At 47.9% G+C, this 24287-nt stretch overlaps 2 protein-coding genes across 6 annotated transcripts in view; both read left to right on the top strand.

Moving 5' to 3' along the window:
- The window catches only part of LOC4577508 (myosin-IIIb), a 51704-nt gene extending 36824 nt beyond the window's left edge, over positions 1-14880 (top strand). For 2 of the 5 annotated variants that reach the window (XM_061655191.1, XM_061655189.1), the window contains 11 exons: positions 1998-2153; positions 6669-8470; positions 8575-8719; positions 8793-8943; positions 9011-9578; positions 9644-9809; positions 9871-10114; positions 10201-10909; positions 11035-11121; positions 11587-11754; positions 12476-14880. In XM_061655191.1, coding sequence (XP_061511175.1) covers positions 1998-2153; positions 6669-8470; positions 8575-8719; positions 8793-8943; positions 9011-9578; positions 9644-9809; positions 9871-10114; positions 10201-10909; positions 11035-11121; positions 11587-11754; positions 12476-13802 — 5523 coding nt within the window. In that variant the 3' untranslated portion in view covers positions 13803-14880. Of the gene's footprint in view, positions 1-1997; positions 2154-3166; positions 3542-4426; positions 4739-6668; positions 8471-8574; positions 8720-8792; positions 8944-9010; positions 9579-9643; positions 9810-9870; positions 10115-10200; positions 10910-11034; positions 11122-11586; positions 11755-12475 lie in introns of those variants that run through there. The other 3 variants (XM_061655192.1, XM_061655193.1, XM_061655190.1) reach the window with 3 other exon arrangements.
- A 5749-nt stretch (positions 14881-20629) lies between these two features.
- LOC1270830 (alpha-catulin) overlaps positions 20630-24287 on the top strand; it is a 72356-nt gene continuing 68698 nt past the window's right edge. Inside the window, exon 1 of the mRNA XM_061655698.1 lies at positions 20630-22000. Within this exon, the coding sequence (XP_061511682.1) occupies positions 21863-22000 (138 nt within the window). The 5' untranslated portion in view covers positions 20630-21862. The remainder of the gene's footprint in view (positions 22001-24287) is intronic.

Genomic DNA, 24287 nt, shown 5'->3' with positions numbered 1-24287 from the left:
TGGTACCAATAGTGGTGGTATTGCACTAAAATGCGTGCTATACAATAATTTAAGAGTAATTAAGTTATTTATGTTGTTGTGAAATGTTTTCTGGCCTTTTAAAAAGCGTTTAAAAGTTAAATGGGGCAATTTAGTTTCTTAGCTACCGAAAAATCCATTTTTTTTAAATAAGTGAACATTTTTCCAAAAACCTTAGGATTTCTTGACGAAACTCATATTTTTGTTAGCGTTCTAGTTATTGATTTGATTGATTTGAGAAATGTTTTGATTTACTAAAACGCACAGTCTTTTAAGCATATTATCGCAATTTTACAGTGTTTTTTATCATAGTGCCATTATAGGTACACAAAACAGGTATGTTACTATAGTGATCATAGTAATAAATTAGTAAAAACACGTCATTTAAGATTTTTCCGGGATATATTTTAAATATTTCGTATTATTTTCACAAAATAAGCAACAGAAATGAATTTCCTGTCAGTAATTTACCAAAAAAGTCTATAATTCGCATATCTAGCTGAGTGAAAAATCTACCTCGAAACAAGCACACTCTTCCGGGTGTGGGTTGACAACAGGTGTTTGACGACAGTACTTTAGTCAACATTTTCTTCGATCAAATTCATATTTTTTTTTGGATCAAATTACGCAAGAAATCAATATTAAGGCAGTAATTCTTACCTTTCATCCGAAAATAGCTTCAAAACTAAGTTCCAATAATAGTATACACTTTTTTTAGGTTTCTTTGTTTAGCACTACTATAGGAACACAATACGACGACTATAGGAATTATACCACCCTTATAGGTTAAATATTTATATAAATTTATAGTATTAAAAAAATATTTACTTTTTCGCAAATTTATTGTGTTTCATGATAAAAATGATTGTAATTGCGAAGATAAAACAAATTCCAATTGCTATGTGGTAAAATATTCATATATTTAGCTTCCTTACACTTTAAATCCATTAAAACACATCTGTACCTCTACAAATAGCACCACTATTAGTACGTTTACCCTAGTTGTTTGTTTTATTAAAAAAATCCGTTAAATGAGAGCTTCACACACGATCTTGATGACCATGGATGCTTAACGAGGACACAAAATACATTTTGATGATGAAGTACTAATGATAGCCATGTAGCGTGTACTGTTTATTCAATAAGTAACGGCGGAAGCGTGAAACTAACCCCTCATAACAGACGGACAATCAAGATACTGGCACACGATACGGGAACGAAAAACACAAGATTTGATATTTATTCCATTGTTGACCTAATAGTGTCAAGCAAATCGTGTGGCTTTGTCGTTGGTTGGATTTAAATCTCTAGTTCGGACTAATTCCTTGGTAGCTCCAGCACAACAGCAACTAGGTCGTATCGTCAACAGCTACAACATCTTCAAAACGGATCGAACGTATGAAAGTATTCATCCCAAATAAGAGAAAGAAAAAAAACACGCTTTAGACATTAAATACAGTAAATGTGTTTCGATTTGCGAAAAACTTTCCTTACTTTCCACACACATCTTGGACCACACATTCTCACATGTATCTGTATTAGAAGATTCAGATATGGCAACCGCAACCTTACTATAGATGGTGCAGACCTTGGCAAGGCCAGCTTCAAATTTCCGAAAGGTACAATTAGATCCAATCTTCTCATCATCGCACTCATCGGTATTACTATGATTATACTCTCTTTCTCTCCTTCTCCCACTCTCTTTGAGGCGGTGCGCCGTCTGATCAATACTTTCTGCTTCTCTTCCCACCGAAGGGGTAAACTTTTATTGCCGATGAAGTATTTGTCCGGGCCGAGCCCATCGGTTAGTTTAATTTTCATCTCTCTCTGGGCGTGCGTAAAACCAGTTTCACTAAATTACCCCTTGGTGTGAAGTGATGGGTGGAGGAAGGGATCGATCTCAGCCGTGAACTCTTAGCTCTTCATTTTAATAATCTTTAATCCGTTTTATTCTTTTTTCCATGTGTTATTTTTTTCAGATATTGGAGAGCATTGCCGATAATATCGAGGAGATCGAGGAGGAGTATCTGGTGCTGCGCGATCTCTCCAAGCATCCCAACATTCCCGACTTTGCCGGGCTGTTCCTGAAGCGCGGCACCACCGTCGAGGATGACCAGCTGTGGTTCGTGCTGGAGGTAAGTAATGGGGTTTGAGGGAATTTCTTATGTCCGGTTAGGCACCCCTTGCTGTTCAGTTAGTTTTATTGGGATCAGTAGCGTGTGTTGTCACTGCGTTGTTGTACACGGGGAGGGAGAAGCCGTGACCGAGAAATTCGTTGCCTCCTCCCCCCCCCCTCATCCTGGCTCGTGTGGAGGGCCAAAATGAGAGAAAATTATGATGTTTGCGTTGGATGCTAATGCCCCGGCCGGTGGTGGTCGTTTGCCGCAGTAAAAGTACACCTTTTTGGGCGAATGAAAGTCGTCGCGAAGAGATGAGAAGAAGAAAATAAGACCAAACGAGCGAGAGGGAGTAGAGGGGGAATTGGAAACGGGCGAACTAAATGAGCAGCTGCGGTCGTCGGCCCGAGCACCGGTGGACCTGGTGACCGTGAACTTCCAGCCTGCCTGCCTGCCTTGGCGGTGATCGTGCGTAGATCGGAAGTGCCGGATATTATTCATCAGGGCGGGCTAAAGATTTCATTACCGGATTTCAACCGATGTCGGACAACACAACGGACGAGCAGGTGTAGTAGTAGGGTGGTGCTAGGGAAAGCGTATGTATTTTGGACCCACCGCATCACCTACCCATGCCGCCCAAAATGTAAACACTCTTTACACATCTATCAGATGCGGGAAGATGCGTAGAGTGAAAAAGCGAAGCTCAAAACACAGAAGTAAGTGAGCGAGACGGAGAGTAAAGAGACGACGTGTTAGTGAGTGTACGTTTGCCGATAGTGCGTCAAGATAAGACCACCTCCCCTTGCGAGGTGGTATGAGGTGGACTGGAAATTATGCATCTCTCGGAATAGGTGATCATGTTTTGTGTGCAGTGTTCCGCTTTTCGGCTGTTCGGCCGGCGATCGGTGAGCGGTGGCAGGTGGTAGGTGGAAAAATAAAACCAAAACGCAGCGGAAGTTCGATCTTGCGATCTTGTGCGTTGGGCTCGGACCTGCGCGACTGCCTGCAAGGTTCAGCAGTCAGGTTCAGCCGGTCAGTCGATGAAAAGCGATTCCGCGTGGTGGATGGTGTCCTAAAGCCAGCGCGCGCGTATGTGTGTGTGTGTAGGCCGTGTCCGTTGGTGACTTGTCGCAGCAACGTGTACCACGGTGTGCTTTACGCAGTGAGACATTTCAACAGCACCGATTGGAAGTGAGGCTTTCCGTGGGGTGTCTTTTATTACTTTACGACTCACCAGCGGGTCAACCGTGGTTGGACGGACTGTTGGTGTTGTTGCCTCCTAGTGGATCATGATAGTGATAGTGATAATAATACGGAAGGTACGGGAGGACCCTGTGGGACGCACTACGACGGCTTGTGAACGGTTCGGCACGACACCGAAGGCGGACGGGATGGAAGAATCATTGGTGGGTGCAATTCTCTGAAGTGATGGTTTATTGAAGATGAATTTGGGAAGATTTTTCCAATGTTTATCTAGTCTGTGCTTAATAGTGTGGGATCGCTTGCAGTGTGAGGCACCATGGTGCCATAAATTAGGGCATAGTGATATTTTGCTTCCATAAACCAAGCGCTTGCTCCATTAATAGATCATAATGTTGTTTCGGCTGTAAAGTGGTGGTAGCATGACTTTCTCTACCAAGGAACCAAAAAAGTGAAGACATGAGCGTTAGGATTTATGACCCCCTTTTGAGGCGGTTGGTTTTAGCGAAGACAAATCGCTACCGTGCTGTTCCCTTCAAGTGAAACAAGGTCAAGTTCCTTCCATCCCAGCAGGAAGTGTTTGTGTGCGTGTGTGTGTATGTGTGTGTGCTACCGGTCGGGTTTATAGCACCTTCGAGTCCTTTAGCAGCCACACCAGTCGGGCGCGGACCGGTGCTTGTAAATCGTTTCACTTTCCCTGGTTTTCCGGCAAAATGGTATGGCTATTGTCGCACTTGTACCAACCTTGAAACAATTTCTCATACTCCCCGGGAGACGACCCGCCCGCCCAAGCACTCCCAAACCCCAGCCACTGAGGGCAACCGAAAAAGATCGAAAGCTCGTTCGCGCACGAGTACTTTCGGTTTTTTTTTCTCTCCTGTGTGTTTCTTTCTTCGCTCGCCCCACCCTGCATTGAGCATTTGGCCGTCGCCGAATGCTGCTGGGGCCGGTTTTGCTCCTCCTGGTGTGGGGAGTTTGGCAAGTTATCGCGCGCACTTGATCTGCCGACAGTTTCACCGACCAGGGCTGCGCTGCTGTTTTGGGGGCGCGAAGCAAAGAAAGTTCAAATTAAAGCAACACACACTCCCAACCACACACACGTTTGGTTCGCCCTTCCCGAAAAGCTCTTCATCGTTCGTCGGTCTGTGCGAAAAGTGAAGATGCTTATTTGTTTCTTTTTGTGTGCGCTTGAGATATGCTTTATTTGGCAAACTTTGCGTGGTGTTTAATCGTGTTTTTATTCGCCGGCGCTGCAGGGCTAGAGTTTAATAGCAAGTGTGTGTGTGTGTGTGTGTGTGTGTGTTTAGAGTTCATCGATTGCTAAAAACGCCTTACAGACACAGTGTGGTGAAGAAATGGTGCGCTTGAAAGAGTTGGACAACGAGGAGGAGGACGCCGGAACGGTAAGAGCGAAGACATCGAAGAGCGACGTGTGTATAAAAATGAAACGGCTAGTTTTTGCGCGCAATTTTTTTGGCAGAGTGCGAATGACCTAAGGCTGGTTTAAGACAATCAGTGGCCGTCGTGCAGCCCAAAAATGGAAACCAAAATTGAACTTTGTGGTTGAAAGTGGAAGTGACAGAGCGGTTGTTTTGTGGTTGTCCAAAGGCACTCACCCAAGTTGATTTGTGCCTTTAATCGTCCCGGTTTTTGTTTGTGTTGCATTTGGGAGAAACGGAAGGGAAACTGGGACAACCCATCTCCATAAAAGATCAGTTGACGGAGGCTAACAAACTTCCCAAATCTCAATAAAGATGAGGTCATCGCACTCTCCTTTCGCTTGGAAGTGCATTGTTGCGGAGTTGGCGGACATTGAAACTGTGTTCGGTTTATTGTCACGGGGAAGATTATTTTTGGCTCCTTGCCGGTCGCTTTCACCCGACTCGGTTAGCCTGCCTTCCAGCGGGCTTTAAATGCGGGTTGAAGGCTGATCGGAAAAAAAGAAACCCACAAAGGGGAATTGTGGGATGTGTCAGCAGGCGCCCGACAAAACGCAAACTAATCGGCAGTGTGTTTTAAGCAATGTATTTTGGTGCTACTAACGGTATTTCATTGCTTTCTCGTAGCGCTCGGATATGCCAACCCCCGGGGTACGATTTCTCTATCTCGGGGGTTTCACTTCGGCGGTCGGCACAACTCTAATGATAACAAATAATCAATCGTTTTAATTTCGGCGACAAAACGGTGTAAACACAAGTGCAGAAATTAAGCCGTTTTTTTTGGTTCATTCCGACACGAAAAGGTCCAAAATATATGTGATGAGTTTTCCACTCAATTCCACAAACTTCCCAATATGTGTGTCTTTCTCTCTCTCTCCACACTTTACTTGCGATTTAAAACCGAGTTGGTCTAGGCGGAAATGAGAAGCGGGGGAAAGACCAATTTTACAGTTTCAATTACGGTGAATTGGAGCGCGATATGAGGCTCCAGCTCCCTGAGCTCCCAGAGCGTTTATTTGCTCGTTGACATAACTTATTGCATACCGATCGGTGCGGCGGCGCGGCGTCGATGAAGGGGTAAAGGCCCTCAACCGAATTCATCGGAGGTTGGCCGGAGTGGATAAGACTATAAATTTCTTACCCCGTTCGCACGTCATATCACAAGCTCTTCATGGGTCTGGCAGCTACTGGGCAGGACTGCCGGATGGGAGTCGTCACTAAACAAACAGTGCCTCGCCAGCGTTCGCATAACCGTCTTATACGGCTGCCCATTAGCTGCCACTGCCACTGTCCACTTTGCACCCAGCACGCCAACGGCCAATGATTGCATCAGTGAAACGTGTGGGGACGAAGGTGGAGAAGCCTCTGGAGGAGGTCGACGAAGGTTTACTGGGCCCCGAAAATGGTAACATCTCCCCTAAATGCTTTGCCAGACTCCACGCGTTTTATATGAAAATTCGGGGTGTAATCACGGCTATCGGTATATCCGGCGAGACACGTCGGTCCGGTGTTTATGTGATGTGAAAAAATGCACTGTAAATTTTCTCCAATTTCGCATGATTGACGGTGGAATTTTGCCATTGCGCAACTGGTGGCAGTTTTGGAGCGTTTGGAGCAACTGCAACGCCCAGTAGCGTGACGTGGTACCGCACACAAAAAAACTTTGAAGTAGCGTCGCGTAGGGAAAATGGGTGCAAAAAGCAAAACTATTTCTTCTACGAAACACACCCATACACTCATACACACACACTCCACGATACCAAACGAAGGTGGTGGTGCAAAGTTGTGAAGTTAATTTTCCGCATGGGGCCCTCCGCGGATGTAAACATTTCAGTCTGTGAGGCACTACTTACCCGGTTTTTTCTTTCTTTTTTGTTTGGCCAATGCTTTGCAGCTATGCACCGGCGGCTCCGTCACGGATCTGGTTCAAGGTCTGCGCAGCCGGGGTGCACGGCTGTCGAACAACCAGATCGCGTACATACTGCGGGAGACGGTGCAGGCGCTGGTCTTCCTGCACGAGAACCACTGCATGCATCGGGACATCAAGGGCCACAACATACTGCTGACGGAGACGGGCCACGTGAAGCTGGTCGACTTTGGCGTGAGTTCGCATCTGGCCGCGACGATGGCGCGGCGAAACACGAGCGTCGGCACACCGTACTGGATGGCGCCGGAGGTGATCGCTTGCGAGCAGCAGCTGGATCAATCGTACGACTCGCGGTGCGACGTGTGGTCGGTGGGCATTACGGCGATCGAGCTGGCGGAGGGAGATCCACCGCTGTGCGAGCTGCACCCGATGCGAGCGCTGTTTCAGATCCCACGCAATCCACCCCCGAAGCTGTCCCATCCGGAGCAGTACTCGTCGATGCTGTCCGACTTCATATCGGAGTGTCTGGTGAAGGATCTCGAGCAGCGTCCGTTTTCGAAGGAGTTGGTCACGCATCCGTTTTTGAAGAGCGTCGGCCCGTATGTGGACCAGATACGGCAGGAGCTGCGGGCGGAGATAGCGCGCCAGCGCGAGGATGGTCGAGCGCCGAGCCAAGCGATCGCCACCACCAAGTACGGGAAGTTGAAGTCGGACCGCAAATCGAAACCGCAGAAGATGTACATGGACGATCTGGCCGCGTTGGACGTGCTGACGGAGGATGCGATCGTTGAGCAGCTGCAGAAGCGCTACGAAACGAACCAGATCTACACGTACATAGGCGACATACTGATCGCGGTCAATCCGTTCAGCCAGGTCGGGCTCTACACGACACAGCATCAGCGCAAGTACACCGGGCAGGCACGGTCGGACAATCCGCCGCACATCTTTGCGATCGCCGATGCCGCCCATCAGGCGCTGGTGCACCAGCGCCAGAACCAAGCGATCGTGATATCGGGCGAGAGCGGGTCGGGCAAGACGGAGAGCGCCAACCTGCTGCTCAAGCAGCTCGTGTACCTGGGCAAAGCGGTGACGAAGAACCTGGAGGAGCGCATTCTGCAGGTCAATCCCATCATGGAAGCGTTCGGCAATGCGCGAACGGGCATTAACGCGAACAGCTCCCGGTTTGGGAAGTATCTGGAGCTTACGATGGCCCGCAGCGGCAAGGTGAATGGGGCACGCATCTTCGTCTACCTGCTGGAGCAGAGCCGGGTGGTGAAGCAGGCCGAGGGTGAGGGTAACTTCCACGTGTTTTACTACATGTACGATGGGCTGCAGGCGGAGGGTCGGCTGGAGGAGTACTATCTGCATCCTTCGTACCGGAAGACGCACCGATATCTGCAGGAGACGGCCACGCTGCCGAAAACGAACGTGGACCGGTGGAAGCAGCTGCTGGCGAGCTTCCGCGTGCTCGGCTTTAAGGACGACGAGGTCGATATGGTGAACCGGGTGCTGGCCGCCATCCTGAACCTCGGCGACATTGAGTTCGGCGAGATGGACTCGAACGACAACACGGACAGCCGGGCCCGGGTGATCGATGTGGCGCCGATGCATCGCGTCTCGAAGCTGCTGGGCGTTGATTCGGCCGACCTGCTGGAGGCGCTGTCCTCCAACTCGGTTGTGACGCGCGGTGAAACGATCACGCGCCACAACAACGTGGCGGAAGCCTGCACGGCCCGGGACGCGATGGCGAAGGGCTTGTACGGGCGATTGTTTGATTGGATGGTCAATCAGATCAATCTGCTGCTGGTGCACAACAGAAATAGTAACAGGTGAGTGGAAAGGCTCCATCGTTCGCTTCGGGGGAATTTTCGGGTAGCTTTGGAGACTTCAGAACTGACCGTTCCGTTGTGTTTTGGTATGTTTTGATTTGCAGCTCGGAACAGTTGGCGGTTGGATTGTTGGATATTTTTGGGTTCGAAAACTTCAGCAAAAACTCCTTCGAGCAGCTGTGCATCAATATCGCAAACGAGCAGATACAGTACTATTTCAACCAGCACATCTTCACCTGGGAGCAACAGGTAAGGGTGGATTTTGAGTGAAGCGAGCGAGTTCAATCACATTATCCAAACAAACCGATGTTCCTCTCGACAGGAGTACATGGCGGAAGGTATACCGGTCGATTTGGTCGAGTTTGCCGACAACCGTCCCGTGCTGGATATGCTGCTGAGCCGCCCGCTGGGACTGCTGGCACTGCTGGACGAGGAATCACGCTTTCCGCGCTCAACGGATCGTTCATTGATTGGTAAGGAGTGGTTTGATTCGCTTTCTCTATCTTTTTTTTTACAAAAAATTGTTTGTTTATTTTGCAGAAAAATTCCACAACAACGTGAAGTCCAAGTTCTACCAGCGGCCAAAGTCGGATGCGGTCTGCTTCGCCATCCACCACTTTGCCGGCCGGGTGGTGTACCAGGCGGACGGGTTTCTGGAGAAGAATCGCAACTTCCTGCCGGCGGAAATCATACAGCTGATCCGCCAAAGCCAGTACGACATGATACGGTTCCTGTTCCAGTGTCCGATCACGAAGACGGGCAACCTGTACTCGGCCATCCAGGATACGGGCTCGCGCCAGAACGTGCCGAGCTTCATCAAGGTGGACACGAAGGAGAAGTTTAACTCGCGCGGGCTGGCGTCGCAGTCGCGGGCCCAGCAAACGGTGGCGACGTACTTCCGCTACTCGCTGATGGATTTGCTGCAGAAGATGGTGACGGGGACGCCCCAGTTCATACGCTGCATCAAGCCGAACGAGCTGAAGGCGGCCAAATCGTTCGATGCGGCAAAGGTGTTGAAGCAGCTGCGGTATACCGGGGTGCTGGAGACGATCCGGATTCGGCAGCATGGGTTCAGCCATCGGTTTACCTTTGCTGACTTCCTGAGAAAGTAAGAAATCGGTAGAGCTTTGTGGCTTTGTGAGGATATTAAAACCTTTTTGTTTTGCTTCACAGGTACTGCTTTTTGGCGTACAGTTTTGAAGAACGTGTCGTATCGAACCGAGAATCCTGTCGCTTGCTTTTGGTGCGCTTAAAAATGGATGGATGGGCACTAGGAAAGTCCAAGGTGTTCCTCAAGTACTATCACGTCGAGTACCTTTCGAAGCTGTACGAGGAACATGTAGGTTTTTAATTGCAATGTGTTTTGGGAGTCTTTTAAACATGTCTTTCTCCCATTGCAGGTCCGTAAGATTGTGCTGGTGCAGGCCTGTGTAAGACGCTGGCTGGCGAAGGCACTGTACAAGCGCGAGAAGCAGCGCGTCGCGCTGAGTGCCGTCACGCTGCAGAAGCACGTGCGCGGCTGGCTAACGCGCCGCCGCATGCGTATACTGAAGGAAAAGCAGGAGCGGGAGCGCTTGGAGCAGGAGCGGTTGGAAAAGGAGCGTTTGGCAAAGGAACGGTTGGCAAAGGAGAAAAAGAACAACGGTATGTGTGCTGTGGGAATCCGCCCTATAGATAGTCGGCTCAGCGTTCTATACTAATCGACTTCCATTTCCCCCCTCCCCCGACAGAGCAAAACAAAGCAAAGCAGGCGCTGGCAAAGGCGAAGCTCATACACCAGCTGTCGAGCAACCAGCTGGAGGCGAAACACAACCACCACCACGAGAAGCGCGCCATGGACATGAACAACAAGGAAAACGAGCGGGCCGCCATCGTCATCCAGAGCTACTACCGCGGGTACACCATCCGGAAGATGCGCATGACGCCGGAAATCGAGGCGAAGACGAAGTACATCCTCGGCATCGCGAAGAACCGCGTCGAGGCGCAGCGCATGATGCAGAAGGAGGGCTTCGCGAAGGAGGACGCAGCTCGCATCATCCAGCGCTACTACCGCACGCAGAAGAGCAAACACAACAGCAACCGCGATGCGATGGCGGCAGCGGTAGGAGCGGCATCGGCGGTGGCGGCGGCCGGCCGGAAGGGTCCGGCGCCGCAGCCGCAGCCGAAACCGCTCACCACCAAGGACCAGCAGATGGATCTGATCGCGTTCTCGCAGAACGTGCACATGCTCAACCAGGAGGTGCACAAGAACCTGCGCGTGAACAAGGCGGGCGTGCCGCTGGACGCGATCGAGAAGCTGCCGAGCGACTACCGGCGGCCGCCTGGGTTCGTGCTCGTGCCGGGACTGCTTGGTACCGTGCCGGGCGGTGACTGTGCCAAGTACAGCTCGCTCCGCAGCGTCGACTGCGACCACGAGATGACGAAGGAAGTGATACAAAGGTAAGGTGGCGTGGGAAAAGGGATTTTTGGGGCTGGAATTGCAACTGAACTGCTCTTTCTTCACGGTTTCTCTTCTGTGCTGCCTACAAACATCACAAAACTGTAAACATCGTTCAAAAAAGCAGAACGCCACCGCCCGCAGCGGACTTTGACGACATCTCCCCGTGGGACATGCCGTTCTACGAGGTGGAGCGCAACCTGCGCTCGCAAAGGTTGTTGCATATGCTTCTAATGCTTCTGCTAGCGTTTTCGTTGTGCAGTTGGTTTATGATCTGGATGTACGGCTGAGAGAGATAGAGTGCGAATGGGATATAGTGAGAGAGAGAGTTAGAATGAAAGGGAATCCTTCGCCTGTGAGTGTGAGCCCGTACTCCGTTTCGTTGCTGGTTGGTTGTGTGTGTGTGTGCCGTATGTCTAGATTCGCTTGCTTCTTGCGTAGAATTTTTATTTCTTGTTCTGAATAGCTCCTTGTTCCAGCATCCTTTTGTGTGTTTCCAAGAAAAAAAGAAAACCCTATTAGTGTCTCCACCCCTTGAAAGTATTGCTAAGGATGTTAACCGTTTGAATTGTTCGCCTTCCAAGAAGAGTGCCTACGCGCTCTTGCGTAACGAAAGCGCCTTATTTACTTATTCTCTTTTTTCCATTTTTCCTTTTTTTCAAAATTTCGCGCTTTGCAGGCAGCGTAATATGCAGCAACCGCCGCAGCGCATCGACATCAACCGGAACGACATCCTGGGCGACCGCAAGATGGAGCTGAGCGACCGGAAGCTCTCGAGCAACTGGCACCAGGCGTTCCAGGGGACGGACGGCACGACGCCCCAGGACAAGTTTAAGGGTCTCGCAAGGTAAAATCCACAGCCAGAGAAGTTTTTCGGTTAGAAGTTTTCTCCGTGGCAATGGCAAGGCAATAATCTCGCGTTGCATTAGGCACACCGACTAAACTAACCTTCTGTTTTCACTCTTACAAATCCCTAATGCTGCTAACACGATGCCTAACAGGGCTCAGCTGGGATTGATCAACAAGATTGCCCAGTTTGATAGAAATAACAACAACTAAGTGATAAGAGCACCCCTCAGCAGTGTTTCCTTCTTTTGCACCCCTTTTACTAATCATTTTCCAAACTAACCCCATTTTCTTGTGTATCTATAAAACGCACTGTTTTTTGCTGATTCCGTTTGGTTCCTGCAAAATAACAAAAACCGAAAAACAGTCCTCTGAAGAACAAGCGCGCCTTAGCGATTAATGACGAGCTGCACGAACCCGTCTTCGTTCCGAAGAATCGATCTTTCCTCTACAGTAAGTAGACGGAGACGGAGGAGATGGATTCCTTAAGGTAATGTTTGGCGTAATGGGGGGATGGGCTTTGGGACTGTTTCCTTTTTTATTTCGTTTCATTTAAATCCATTTGCATGCAGTAACGAATGGTTTCGGGACGATTGCTTTCCATTAACATCACATCTCTTTTACTACATCCAACTTGGCATGCCTGTTGATGCCTTACTTCGTGCCGCGTATCGGAATCCATTTATAATTGAATTGTTCCGTTGCTTCATCTCCCGCCACAGATCGCCGCAAAATCAAAACGAACCGGCCCACATCCGTAGCATTCCAGCGTTCAGCTATCTCAATCCGAACAATCAACAGATCCTGCGCTATTCGCCGAACCAGCACCGCGACGCGTCCGGCGAGCCAACGCCACCCCACCCGAGCCCGGTTCGCCAGTCGCCGGTCGAGCAGCCGACACGGGAAGCATCAACACCGCCCACTCGGCTCGGCCTGCTCGGGCTCGGTGGCGGCGGCGGCGCTGGCAAGAAGGCGGCGAAGGCAGAGCTGAAGGCACGCGAGAAAGAGAACAAAGAGCGCAAAAAGCGCGAAAAGAAGGCCAAGAAGGAGAAGGAAAAGGCGGCCGCTAATGGGCTGACGGCGTCGTCGACCTCGTCATCCGGCGGGTCGGCCGCCTCGTCCGGTGCGTCCTCGGGCGAGAAGCAGCGCAAGGAGCCGGCTGGAAGGAAGAAACGCTCCGAACAAAAGGAGCAACAGCAGCAGCAGCAGATTGTGAGTCGGTTTGCGGGTGTGGACGACCAGTCGCTGCACGAATACCACCAACAGTACCAGCAGCAACAGCAACAAGTACCTCAGAAGCGACTGATAGAGCATCACGAGTATCAGAACATTTCGGAGGAGACGAAAATCGACAGCAAGAGCCCGGTGATGCGGATGTTTGGCGATACGAACTTCCTGGTGAACCATCGGCGCAAGGCGGCCGAGCAGAAGCAGCAGCTGGCCCAGCTCCAGCAGGTCCAGCAGTACCACAAGCAGCAGCAACAGCAGCAACAGAAAGCTCGTCAACAGCAGCAACAGCAGCAGCAGCATCACCATCAAGGTAACGGAGGACCTCCGGGTTGGCGTCAGCAGGAGCTGAACTGTGGCCAGGGCGTTTGCGAACTCCTTAACGGGGTCTATCGGTTCAGCCCACATGTCACCTCGTTCGCTCAGCTCGATTCGAAGAGCGCCAGCAGCCTGTCGGACGACCGGTCCACACTGGACAAGGACTACCAGAACTTCAACGTGTCCAAGTACCTGAACATCGACGTGAAGGGTCCGCTGCACCATCAGCGCGACCGGGCCCGGGACAGCGGTGTGCACGAGCGGGACATCAGCTCGAACAGCTCGAGCCTAAGCACGGGCAGCAGCGGCATGAACTCGCTCAACTCGTTCGATTCCGTCGAGCAGGCGATCATCTTCCAGAAGGACCGCAATGCCGACTCGTACCTTGGGCCGTTCAACTTCCGCCAGCTGTTGCGGCCGACCCAGGGCCCGACCGAGTCGCTCCGCAAGCGCAAGGGCATCAATCCACCGTCGCCGCCACCACCGCAGAGGGGCAAAAGTTAGGCAGGGATTGCAGGCCGCTCCCGATTGGTCCGCCTGTATGATTGCCTAACAGTTAGCTTACGCGCAACAAATGCAACGAACCAAAGAAACACGAGCCTTGTGCGAGGGGAAGCTCCCGGACATCCGGCTGCCTCGTTACTTTAGGGCGGTAGTTAAGCAAAAGTGGCGCTCCCCTCCCTTTGACACGAAAGTTACACAATGTGTTGCGCCTTGGAAGAATCGAACGACAAAAAAAAGGCCGCAAAGCTCGAATCGCGGGAAGTTTGCGGACAGAAGAATGTTGGTGTTGGTTGAGCGTGTACACTTTTACCATAGTTTAAAGAGCCGGGCTACCAGCCCTTATTGGTCGGTGAAAATGCAACAGTTTTGTTGATGGTCGAGCCTTTGTGTGCCTGTCTCTCCCTCTAATCTGCCCTCTAATCTTTGTAAAAGGTAATTTATTTATCGCACGGTTAGTTACCCTCTTCGTTACGGCGCGGCTTCTCCGATTGGCCGTGTGTTTCACACATTCACCATTATTTTTGTAAGCGAATCCACCAGAAACAGGATGTAAGTTTCCAATTCGAGTGTAAGCAAAACTGTTTGAAAACAATACACGCAAAGCGAATTGCGTTGGCAAAATTGTGCCAACAACACTGGGTAGTGATGCATCGCCGAATATATATAAAAAGAAAACGGCTTGGAAAGGAGGGACCGCATTGCACTCGATTGAGTAAAGAGCTTGAGCTGAGCTTGGTTAATTTAGCAGATAGTCGATAACAGTACAATTCAATGAGGTAGAAGGGAGATAAATTTTCGGATTATAAAAGAAAGTCTGAAGAAGCGGAAATAAATAACGGAACGGCGGGTGTGCAATGAACAGTAATTCAAAGCGGTGTGATGATTGCGATAGAAATTAATAACAATGTATTTAAGAATCCATTTCCGTGTTTTTTTTCCGTTCGGGATGAGCATGAATTCAGTTTGATGAATTTGGGTTAGGATGGAGTGGTAAGACGGTTTGAACTGTTAGTGCGTAGTTTTCTAGACAGTAGGTTTGGTTTTGAAAATAAAGGCAATATTAACAATTGTTATTAAATGCTGTGTTCTATTTGATTTATTTTTGCTTGAAAGAATATATTAAGGGGTCATCCATAAATTGCGTAATGCTTACTGTTGAAACATTTGTAAGGTTCCAAGCATTGTTAGATTAGGCAATGTTTTGATCCGGTTCAAAACATATAAAAAGGGAGAATAATCGCGTAAACGGCCCTTAACGACAAAAAGCGAACAAATGTACAAGTGCATATAACTGAGAATAAAAAACATTAATTCTTTGGCACTGTGTTGAAGTAGCCTCGACGTAGGACTGACTACCCTGCTATGGTAACAAAAAGTCACTGAAAGCCAAGCTCAATCCACTAGTGGGTACTGGCAGGCCTTGATCGACAGCGGTTGTTGTGCCAAAGAAGAAGAAGTTGAAGTCGCCTAAAGAATTCAATTATCTCACTTTTTCACGGGAAGCAAACATTTTAAAATACTTAAAGTTTTGTAAAGTACCAAAATAGAAAGAAGATGATCCTCAACTACATAGGAGTCATCCATATATTACGTAAAAGTAAGTCTAATTATTTGACCAGTGTTCAAAATTAAAGAATTATTTGATTTAGGCCTTTAATGTTGAAAAGCCATTCAATCAATGCACAATACACATAAAAATAAAAGAAAAAAAACATTGAAGAGTTGAAAAGGTATACCCATTCATTACCTAATTCACGGATGAAGGGATGTTACCTTAGGAAAAGGTAGGTAAAGACGCACACGTTAAGGAAAATGGTAAAAATCTAGGGATCTATAAGTGCAACGACCATGAAAATGTGCATACATTATCTTACACTCATGTTTTATCAGAAAATGTTTTGGAACATTTATGTTTCTATCGATATTTGTGTTTTTTATGAAAGAAAAACATGGTTTTCTTCTTGCAGTTTTGAAATATTCGGGTAAGACGAACACCTGATATGGGAAAGATGGACACCATTAAGGGTAAGATAGCACCTATAAAAAACGTTGGAAATTGAAAAAGTTTTTTGTATTTTAACACATCCTATTGATTTCCACATCATGGTACGTACATAACCCAACTCTAGGGCAATTGCGTACACCCGACTGAAACGCGAGGCCGAAAGAATTGGATTGAGGATCAATGCGACGAAGACAAAGTACCTGCTAGCCGGGGGGTCTATACGTGATAAAGCCCGACTCGGAAGCAGAGTATCAGTTGACGGCGACGATCTCGAGGTGGTAGAGTAACTTCGGACAACAACGTAAGCAGCGAAATCCGAAGGCGCATTGTTCAGAGAAGTCGTGCCTACTACGGGCTCCACAAACTCCTGCGATCCAGAAGACTCCAGCAACACACGAAATGCGCCATATATCGCACACTGATTCGTCCGGTAGTCCTCTACGGGTACGAGTCTTGGACTATGCTGACGGAGGACGCCAATGCACTCGCCATTTTCGAACGGCGGGTGCTAAGGACTATCTTTGGCGGTGTGTGCGAGCAGGGCGTGTGGAGAAGGAGGATGAACCACGAGCTAGCTGAGCTGTTTGGCGGTGCTGATATCCTGACGGTCATCAAAGCCGGAAGGATACGATGGCTGGGACACGTGATGAGGATGCCGGCTCATGCCCCACCAGGAGGGTGCTCGTCAGCGACCCGTTCGGCACGAGGTGTAGAGGAGCACAGCGAGCTCGTTGGCTGGATCAGGTGGAGTCGAACCTGTCGGAGATCGGATGCAGCCGTGGTTGGAGGACTGCAGCCCAGGACCGAGTTTCCTGGAAACGGATTGACGACCTGGCCATGTCTACTAGACGTGCTCATACATGAGAAGGCCAAGAAGAAGAAGAAGAAGAAGAAGAAGAAGAAGAAGAAGAAGAAGAAGGGCAATTGCAACGACTGTTCATTCAGCCATGAATTTAGAAATTGTAAGCGGCGCTTGTAATATATCGTAGAATGCAGCATCTAAAGCATTATAGCCATATCGTGTACAGACAGCTGACGTTGCTCCTGCTTACAGAACAACAGTCTAGAACTTCTTTTTAGGAAATTACTCCGCAAAAAGTCTACGATCTCAGATTTTTTTGAGGGACTTGTTAATAGCTTAAGCCATTTTCCACCAAGTCAAAATTAACATTTGATATTTATAATCCCATAGAATTTCTCATCTATTCCTGAACGATGTCGTATCAATGCCTCATATTTTTATAGCTTAAAGTTGTCCAAGTCGTGAGAAGATATTGGATTTCGTGAAGCGTCTCATCAGCGTCAAGCGAGTAATAGCATAACGAATGGCTACTATTTTGACCGGTGTTACATTTCTCGCTTATTTCAATACTTTCTCTAGCTGCTGATAGCTAGTTGCGGTTTATAGCTTCGGAATACCTTTATTTAGGGTATTTGAAGGAATCTATTCAACACTAATTGATATAAGAAGTAAAATAAATCAATAAATCGGTGTCTATCTTTCCCTACAACAAAGTGTCCGTCTTTCCCGCTTTGGTGTCAGGATATTTAAACTAGGCGCAAACAAGATTTTTTAATTCTTTCATTCTCGTTCTTTTGCCAGTTTTTTGCTTAACAATCATGACAAATCGTTCATGTAATAAAATTTCCGAAAATATAAACAATGCAAATTACAGAGCTTAATATCCGCAGTAATCAAATTAGATTCACAAAGGTGCACACAATTGAAAAAAAATTTTTTTCGTGAATTTAAATAATTTTGCATACATAATGCCAAAATGTTCTCAAATGTGTTGTATAACTTAAAGTCAGGATGCTGCATTGTGCATTTTTTTTCGAAAATTACCGTTTTTATGCATTTATGAAAAGTGTCCATCTTACCCGTAGTGTCCGTCTTTACCTACCTTCCCTTAATGTTTATTGTATTACGTAATTTATGGATAACGCTTGCTCGAAGAGCATTTATTCTTTTCCACGTCTGTGTATTGATCCCGATATTAGAATAATGAAACAATATTCTGCTCTTTGTAAGCAAAGAAAATTATACACTCAATTTAATGCACACAATTATACAACAATAGTGCGTTCCACCAAGCCATCAGCACGTTTCTGTCACTCGCAAAAAGCATTGTTATGTTAGCTGATGGATTCGTGCCACCTCACCACCTGATACATAAATACAAACCAGACTAATGGCAAGAGACACGGATGCAGTTGCACATTTCCTGCGCTTCCCGCCAAACAGCATGCGTGCAGCGAAAAGTTTCACTTTCAACACGCCTTTGTTAACGCAAATGGAAAGAAAATGAAACGGTTGCTCGGCTCCGATGCGGTGCTAGAACGATGCAAGATTGATAATGTCGGACCAGCGTGGCCAGGGGCCCACCACGGCCACGGAGGATAATTTATTGTACACGAATGTAAAATTTATGACTGCTGCTATTGTGCATAATTAATGGTCCGTCCGTCATACTTTTGCATTGGCCATCCCCTCCCCCCCCCCCTCCCACAAAGTCTGGTCGTAGAAGCGGACGGCACCATATTGGGAATTTGAAACTTTTCCCGCGAGCGCCCATCGATGGCAGCGTGCTGGTTGGAGGGTAAGGAAATGAGCAAAGCGCTCGTACATCCGCCAGTTTAGCCAGGATAGAGCGAGTATCGAGCGGTAAAAGTTTCCATCGATATGGACGCATAGCGAGCGGTGCATCGCACGTTATTGTGCCTGTGTGTAGGTGGATGGTATCCTTATAATCCTGCAGGGGGTTTTTCCGTGTTTGACCATGCGGATGCTTTCACGCGAACGTCACGCCATGCTGCAGACAGGCAGGAAGGGAGCTGGTGGAAATCCCTGCTTTGCATGCGATAACTTGTTCGCCCATCGCGCCTTGATGGGCACTTCCGCGTTACGCTCGAGTCCACTAATTAGCTTGCGTTCCATTATCCCGGATCGGTCGGACCGTTTTTTTTTGCTATTCAGTGCCAAAGCTGCGCTAGGATGATGTGCTATGCAGGATAGTTTTAAGGGAAGCTTAGCGTAGCGTGTGCACGGGTGCTGGTGGTCATGACTTTATTTTTCCAAGCTATTTAACAGAGTGGTTGCTGGTGTCTAAGCAATAAAACGATCGGAACCAGATTTGCGTCCACTCAGGATGGTAATTTTTCAACGATGTTAGAATTGCGAGCGGTTAGGTGTATTGATTGAAAGCATTGACTGTTAGGAAAGCACTTATTGCTATTTGTAAAGTGCTTGTTGATTGAATTCATCATGAGCACGTCATAAACGATTCAGGTAATGAGAATAAACAGGTTGATGATGATTATTGTTTGATATCTGTTATTGGAATATTTTCCTTCCATATTTATCCTCCTTTCAATAACAAAATTCGTCTTGAAAGGCTCACTTCTGATAATTTGTTTACGTACTTACTTATCCGGCGCTACAACCGCTTTGCAGTCTTGGCCTGCCTCAGGAGTGTCCAAAACCGCTCACGGTCTCGCGCCTTCGTCTGCCAGTCCGTTATCCCGGCCTTAATGGCGGACGCCTCCACGTCATCTTGCCACCTCAATTTGGGCCTACCACGCCTCCTCTGTCCTTGTAGACGGACTAAAAAGGCTTTAGGGGCTGGGTCGTCCGTTTCCATGCGTATAACATGGCCAGCCAACCGGAGCCTGGCGAGCTTGATACACTGTACGACAGTGAGGTCACCGTACATCTCGTATAGCTCGTCGTTATAACGGCTCTTCCATTGTCTTTCCACACATACGGGGCCAAGTATCCTTCTTAGCATCTTCCTAAGCGAACGCGGCTAAGAGGGTTTCGTCAGATTTGGACAGTGTCCATGTCTCAGAGGCGTATGTGAGTACCGGTACTATATAGGTACTCTATATAGTCCCAGTTTCGTCCGTCACGACAGGTTCTTTGAGGTGAACTGATTTTTCAGGCTGTAGAATGACCGGTTGGCACCCAGCATCCTTGCACGCAACTCAGCTTCCATGCTATTGTCGTTGCTGACCTTTGACCCGAGATAGGTGAATTCTGGGACGACTTCAAAAATGCGTTCATCAATCTGTACGTCACGCCTACGTAGGTTCTGATTATCTATTGGTAGTTCAGTTTGGTCTTTGCCTCGTTTATCTGCAATCGGAGGCTCTCTGCCGCCTGCTCGATCTTTTGGTAGGCTTCTGCTACATAGGAGAGCCGCAGACCAATGATGTCTATATCATCAGTGTATGCCAGGATCTGGGTTGACTTATAGAAGATGGTACCCGTAGTCTCTATTCCCGTAGAATAATTCAGTTATCAATTTTTAATCAATCGCGTAGAGCCGAGCATTCAATATCATCAGTAAGATAATCTACCTACCTCAACTGTGAAAACAGACTTGAACTAGAAGCTTGTTTAAAGAAAGAAATGGAAAACAATTTTTGTTCCAATCATTTGTTACAAAGTACCAGGCTGCTCCATGGCGTTTAGGGATTAATCAAAATTTAATCCTTTTTCCTGTGAGTTTTAATGTGTGGCACATTCAACTGGTCGGACCCAAGCATAATCTTATGAATAATTACTACAATAACTTTTTAAACCATATGCTTGCAATACTCGAATCGATTCAACTCCGTAAAGAAGCGATGTCCCTATTTTTATCGCTCTCCGTCTCTTCTCTTGTGCTGCTCTTTCAACTGGTTTCTCTCATTTCATGATCACCCTGTATGGTCACAGTATCTCTTGCAAGATTTTCCGAGCGAGAGAGAGAGAGCGAATTTTCCGAGCTGATCGGTCGGTACGAATTTTCGACCGCGATCGTACCGAGCCAGTCAGTCGGAGCGCGTTTGGTGTAGCGAGTGGAAGTACACTCAACCCCGATCGCTGATCGCGTGAGGGTAAAGATCACGGGCACTGCGAGCGGAGCGAAATGTCATTCGACCGTGCGCCGGTGTGCGTGTGACTGCGGGAAAAGGAAAACTCGATCGGCAAAGTCGCACGGTTTGACAGATTACCGCCACTAGCTTCAGTGTAGTGTTTGTGTGTGTGTGTGTGTGTGCGTCGAGTTATAGTAGTCAATGCATGTTCTACTTTTGCTGCTAGTCCGCGATCGTTTTCATTTGTTGTGCTGATCCGGTCCATTAGTTATGTTGCCTTATGCATTTGAAGATTCCTAGCCCATTGCTCTTACCGTGCTGAAAGACCAAAACGCACAAAGGCAGGTGGGAAATAGGTAAAGATAAGTTTCTCTGTGATGGGTGTGTGTGCGTGATCTGAACGTTCGCAGGGCTTTGAGTATTCGCGCGCGCGCGCGCTCGCCCGCCTGTGTGTATGCGTTTTTGACAGCTCAATAGGAAACAACGGGAGCGTTCTAACGTAGCGGGATTTATGGCAGCCGATCTGTTCTGTTCGCGACGGTTCACAATTTTCCTGCCCATCACACCCCGCTACGTACCCTTTTTCGGGTAGGTTTGTTCGATTCGTTTCGTAAGCGGCGAATTATTTCCGACAGCGCGCGGTGCGGGAAAAAATGAGATATTTCTGATGGTGATAAAATCGGCCGTGCGTTTCTACAAAGCAAAATCTTTGAAGATCGCGTTGCGTACGTGTGCGTATTAGCGGTGGTGGCAGTGGTGGTGATGGTGGTCGATACGGCACCCCACGGTGTCAGTGGTTGGTGAATGGTATACTTGCAAATCGATGCTGATGCTCGGTGACAGCGCGAGTGTTTGTTTCGCCGCAAAACGGACGGCCGGTTTATTGCGGGAAAAGGAGGAAAATTAATTTTACCCTGCCAAAAGTAACCTTTCAGCGATCAAGCGGTGCCTGTGTGTGTGTTTGTGTGCGTGTTTGTGTGGTGATAATAATTATTTATAACAAAAATAAAAATCAACAGAAAAGAGCATTCGTGTTTGGGTTTGGGTGAATGAATCAAGCAATGGCTGCGCTTGTTGAGGAGAATGCAATGCGTGATTGAAAATATTTGCCCACCAAAGTCTTAGTGCCGCAGTGTGTGTGTGTGTGTTGTTTGGGTGCAGCTCGGTGTCGGTAAAGGAAAGGAAACGCAACGAAATGTCATTATCACGCAGCATGGTCGAGGGAAGCGGGAGCAATGTGGCCGGTGGCGCTGGAACTACGGCGACGAGCGAGTTTATGCTCGATATCAAAATCAAATCGGTCGAAAAAACGCTCGTGCCATTAATGAAGCAGGTAAGGAAAGTCATGAAAACAGAAAACAAACAAGCACAGCAAAATTATTGTCAAATGCATTCGATGCTCAAATTGATATTCTCCAAAAAAAAACATTGTAGTCCAGTTTAGAGTCTGCAATTACTGTTTACAAAAGCGTTTCAGTTTATAATCAATGTTAAATACTACAACATATTTCAAAGCATTTACGAATGAACTATTCTGTTGTTTCTTAATGTTCGATTTTATTGATTATCAACGATCATGTCGCGGGATAGCTTCGCAGTCGAATGTGTAGCCGATTCGACTTCAACATAGCAGGACGCAGATCGATTCTCACTAGATTATGACCAAGTACCTTGTTTCTTTGGAACTATTTATCCAATCAGAATACAGACATCGACTTTTTCCACGATAAATCTTTCATGCCTAAGCTCCAAACTCTCCTTCACACTTACTGTACTGTGTGTCTACCTGCCTTCAATTTGATTTGTTATTCGACACAAATCAAAACATGCTGCAGACGCTCTTAGTCAGTAGATTACAGCCAGTAGAGCCATTGGATTTGTGTACGTGTGGCTGCTGCTGCTGCTGTATAGTCCACCAAGAATCGGATTCAATCAACGTTTCTCGTAGGGTCCCCACCATTGGTTTGCGATTTTCTTTATGGTCGTTGTTGGTGATCCACACCCCACGGGTCCGACGCCTCCTGGGAGCGCCCAGATTTTCATCTGGGTCGTCGTCACACCGTACGGAGAGCCGGCCACACACGCGCTGACGCGACCAGCACCATAAACACCCATCCTATGCCCCTGAGTAGGAGGCGGGAGGAGCATCACGATCGAGATGGAGAAGGGCATTCGCCCAGAGGAAAGTTTTATAAATAAATAACAATCAAGATAGCGCAGCACATGAGTTTTGTTTGTTCGCACACAGCGAACGCGCTGCAGATGGTGGTGGTTTTTTTTTTTAATTTGTTTCTTGTTGGCACGAAATGGTCCACAATGCTGTATGAACGGCATTACTTATATTTTTGCCACTTTTCAAAACGTATGAGTAATTATTATTAACAGAATAGCCCAAACAAGAACGAAGTCCGACTTTTATAGAATGAATGAATTCTGAAGACGATCGCGCATGATGTATGGGAGCATCTGGCAATCTGGTGGCTTATGGTGCGTGTGTATGTGTGTGTGTGTGTGAAGCAGCGCAGTATGCTGGCGCCAGATCGGCCAAAATTCAGTGCGACCACCTCTTGGCGGCAAAACGCACCGTGGAAAACCGTAACCCAGTAGAACTCGCGCCATGCACAAGGGGGCGTAAAATCGCGCGGGACGCGAGACACCACCAAACCTCGAGATCGCATACAACTGCATCCCATAAACTCCCCCTCCCCCTGGGATGGGGTGGCCAAACCGGGGCAAAAGAGCACGCGTGCTCTCTCACGTCGGGGACACACACACACACGGTTGTGTGTGTGCTTGTGTACGGACTAAAGTTAGACTCGCCAGTCGGGCGTCCCGCGGCGGCAGACAATAATTATTAAAAGCGAAAAGTTTATTTATAGTATAGTCGACAGTGAACAGACGTCGGTTTGGGTTGGGCCGGTGCGCGAGCCAGCGCCAGAGAAGTGTATCGCGTCGGGTGTCACCGACGTGTGGAGCAGAGAATTTGTGAAAAGTCGATAAAAGTCGTGTCTGTAGAGAAGGGGGGAAGGGGGAAGAAAAGGACAGGGGACAGGTTTGCGGGGTGGCAAGATGAAGCGGACGACAGCGGGTAGGGTGAGGAAGTGTGCAAAAAATGGTGTGAAGTTTCCGTTTCGTTCGTGCGATAAACAATCGTCGAACTGTCAGGTCGATGATAAAACGATCGTTTGCAGCCGATTGCAGCGAAAGCCGTGCCGGTGTGTGGCATCTGGCCAAGGAAGCGGTAGGTGTGTGGGTGTGTGTGTGTCGGTGCTTTCCCGGATACATCGGGCACCGGAAGCAACTTTTGCACCGGAGAATGTGGAAAATGTTGATATTGTTTGGTACGACTTTTCTTTTCTCTTCCGTTGCTTCCTACTGGTAAACTATTTGTGCAATGCTTGAGGCGTACGGGGGCAAACTTTGACTTTTAAGAAGATGAAGGTTGGAAGTTGGCAGCTATTATCTGGCCCTTTGCTGTACAATTACTTTGCAGTTTAATCAAACGTTGTATTGAGAAGGAAATAAAACCAATTACACAGTATTTAATGTCATGTTTCTGAGAAAGGGTAACCTTTTAAGCCAACGCCTGGAGAATATGACATGATGGTCCGTTGAAGGAA

The sequence above is a fragment of the Anopheles gambiae genome, chromosome 3 (assembly GCF_943734735.2).
Source record: "Anopheles gambiae chromosome 3, idAnoGambNW_F1_1, whole genome shotgun sequence".
NCBI lineage: Eukaryota > Metazoa > Arthropoda > Insecta > Diptera > Culicidae > Anopheles > Anopheles gambiae.
Note: the sequence above shows the minus strand (reverse complement) of the source record. Positions and strands in the feature narration are given on the sequence as shown.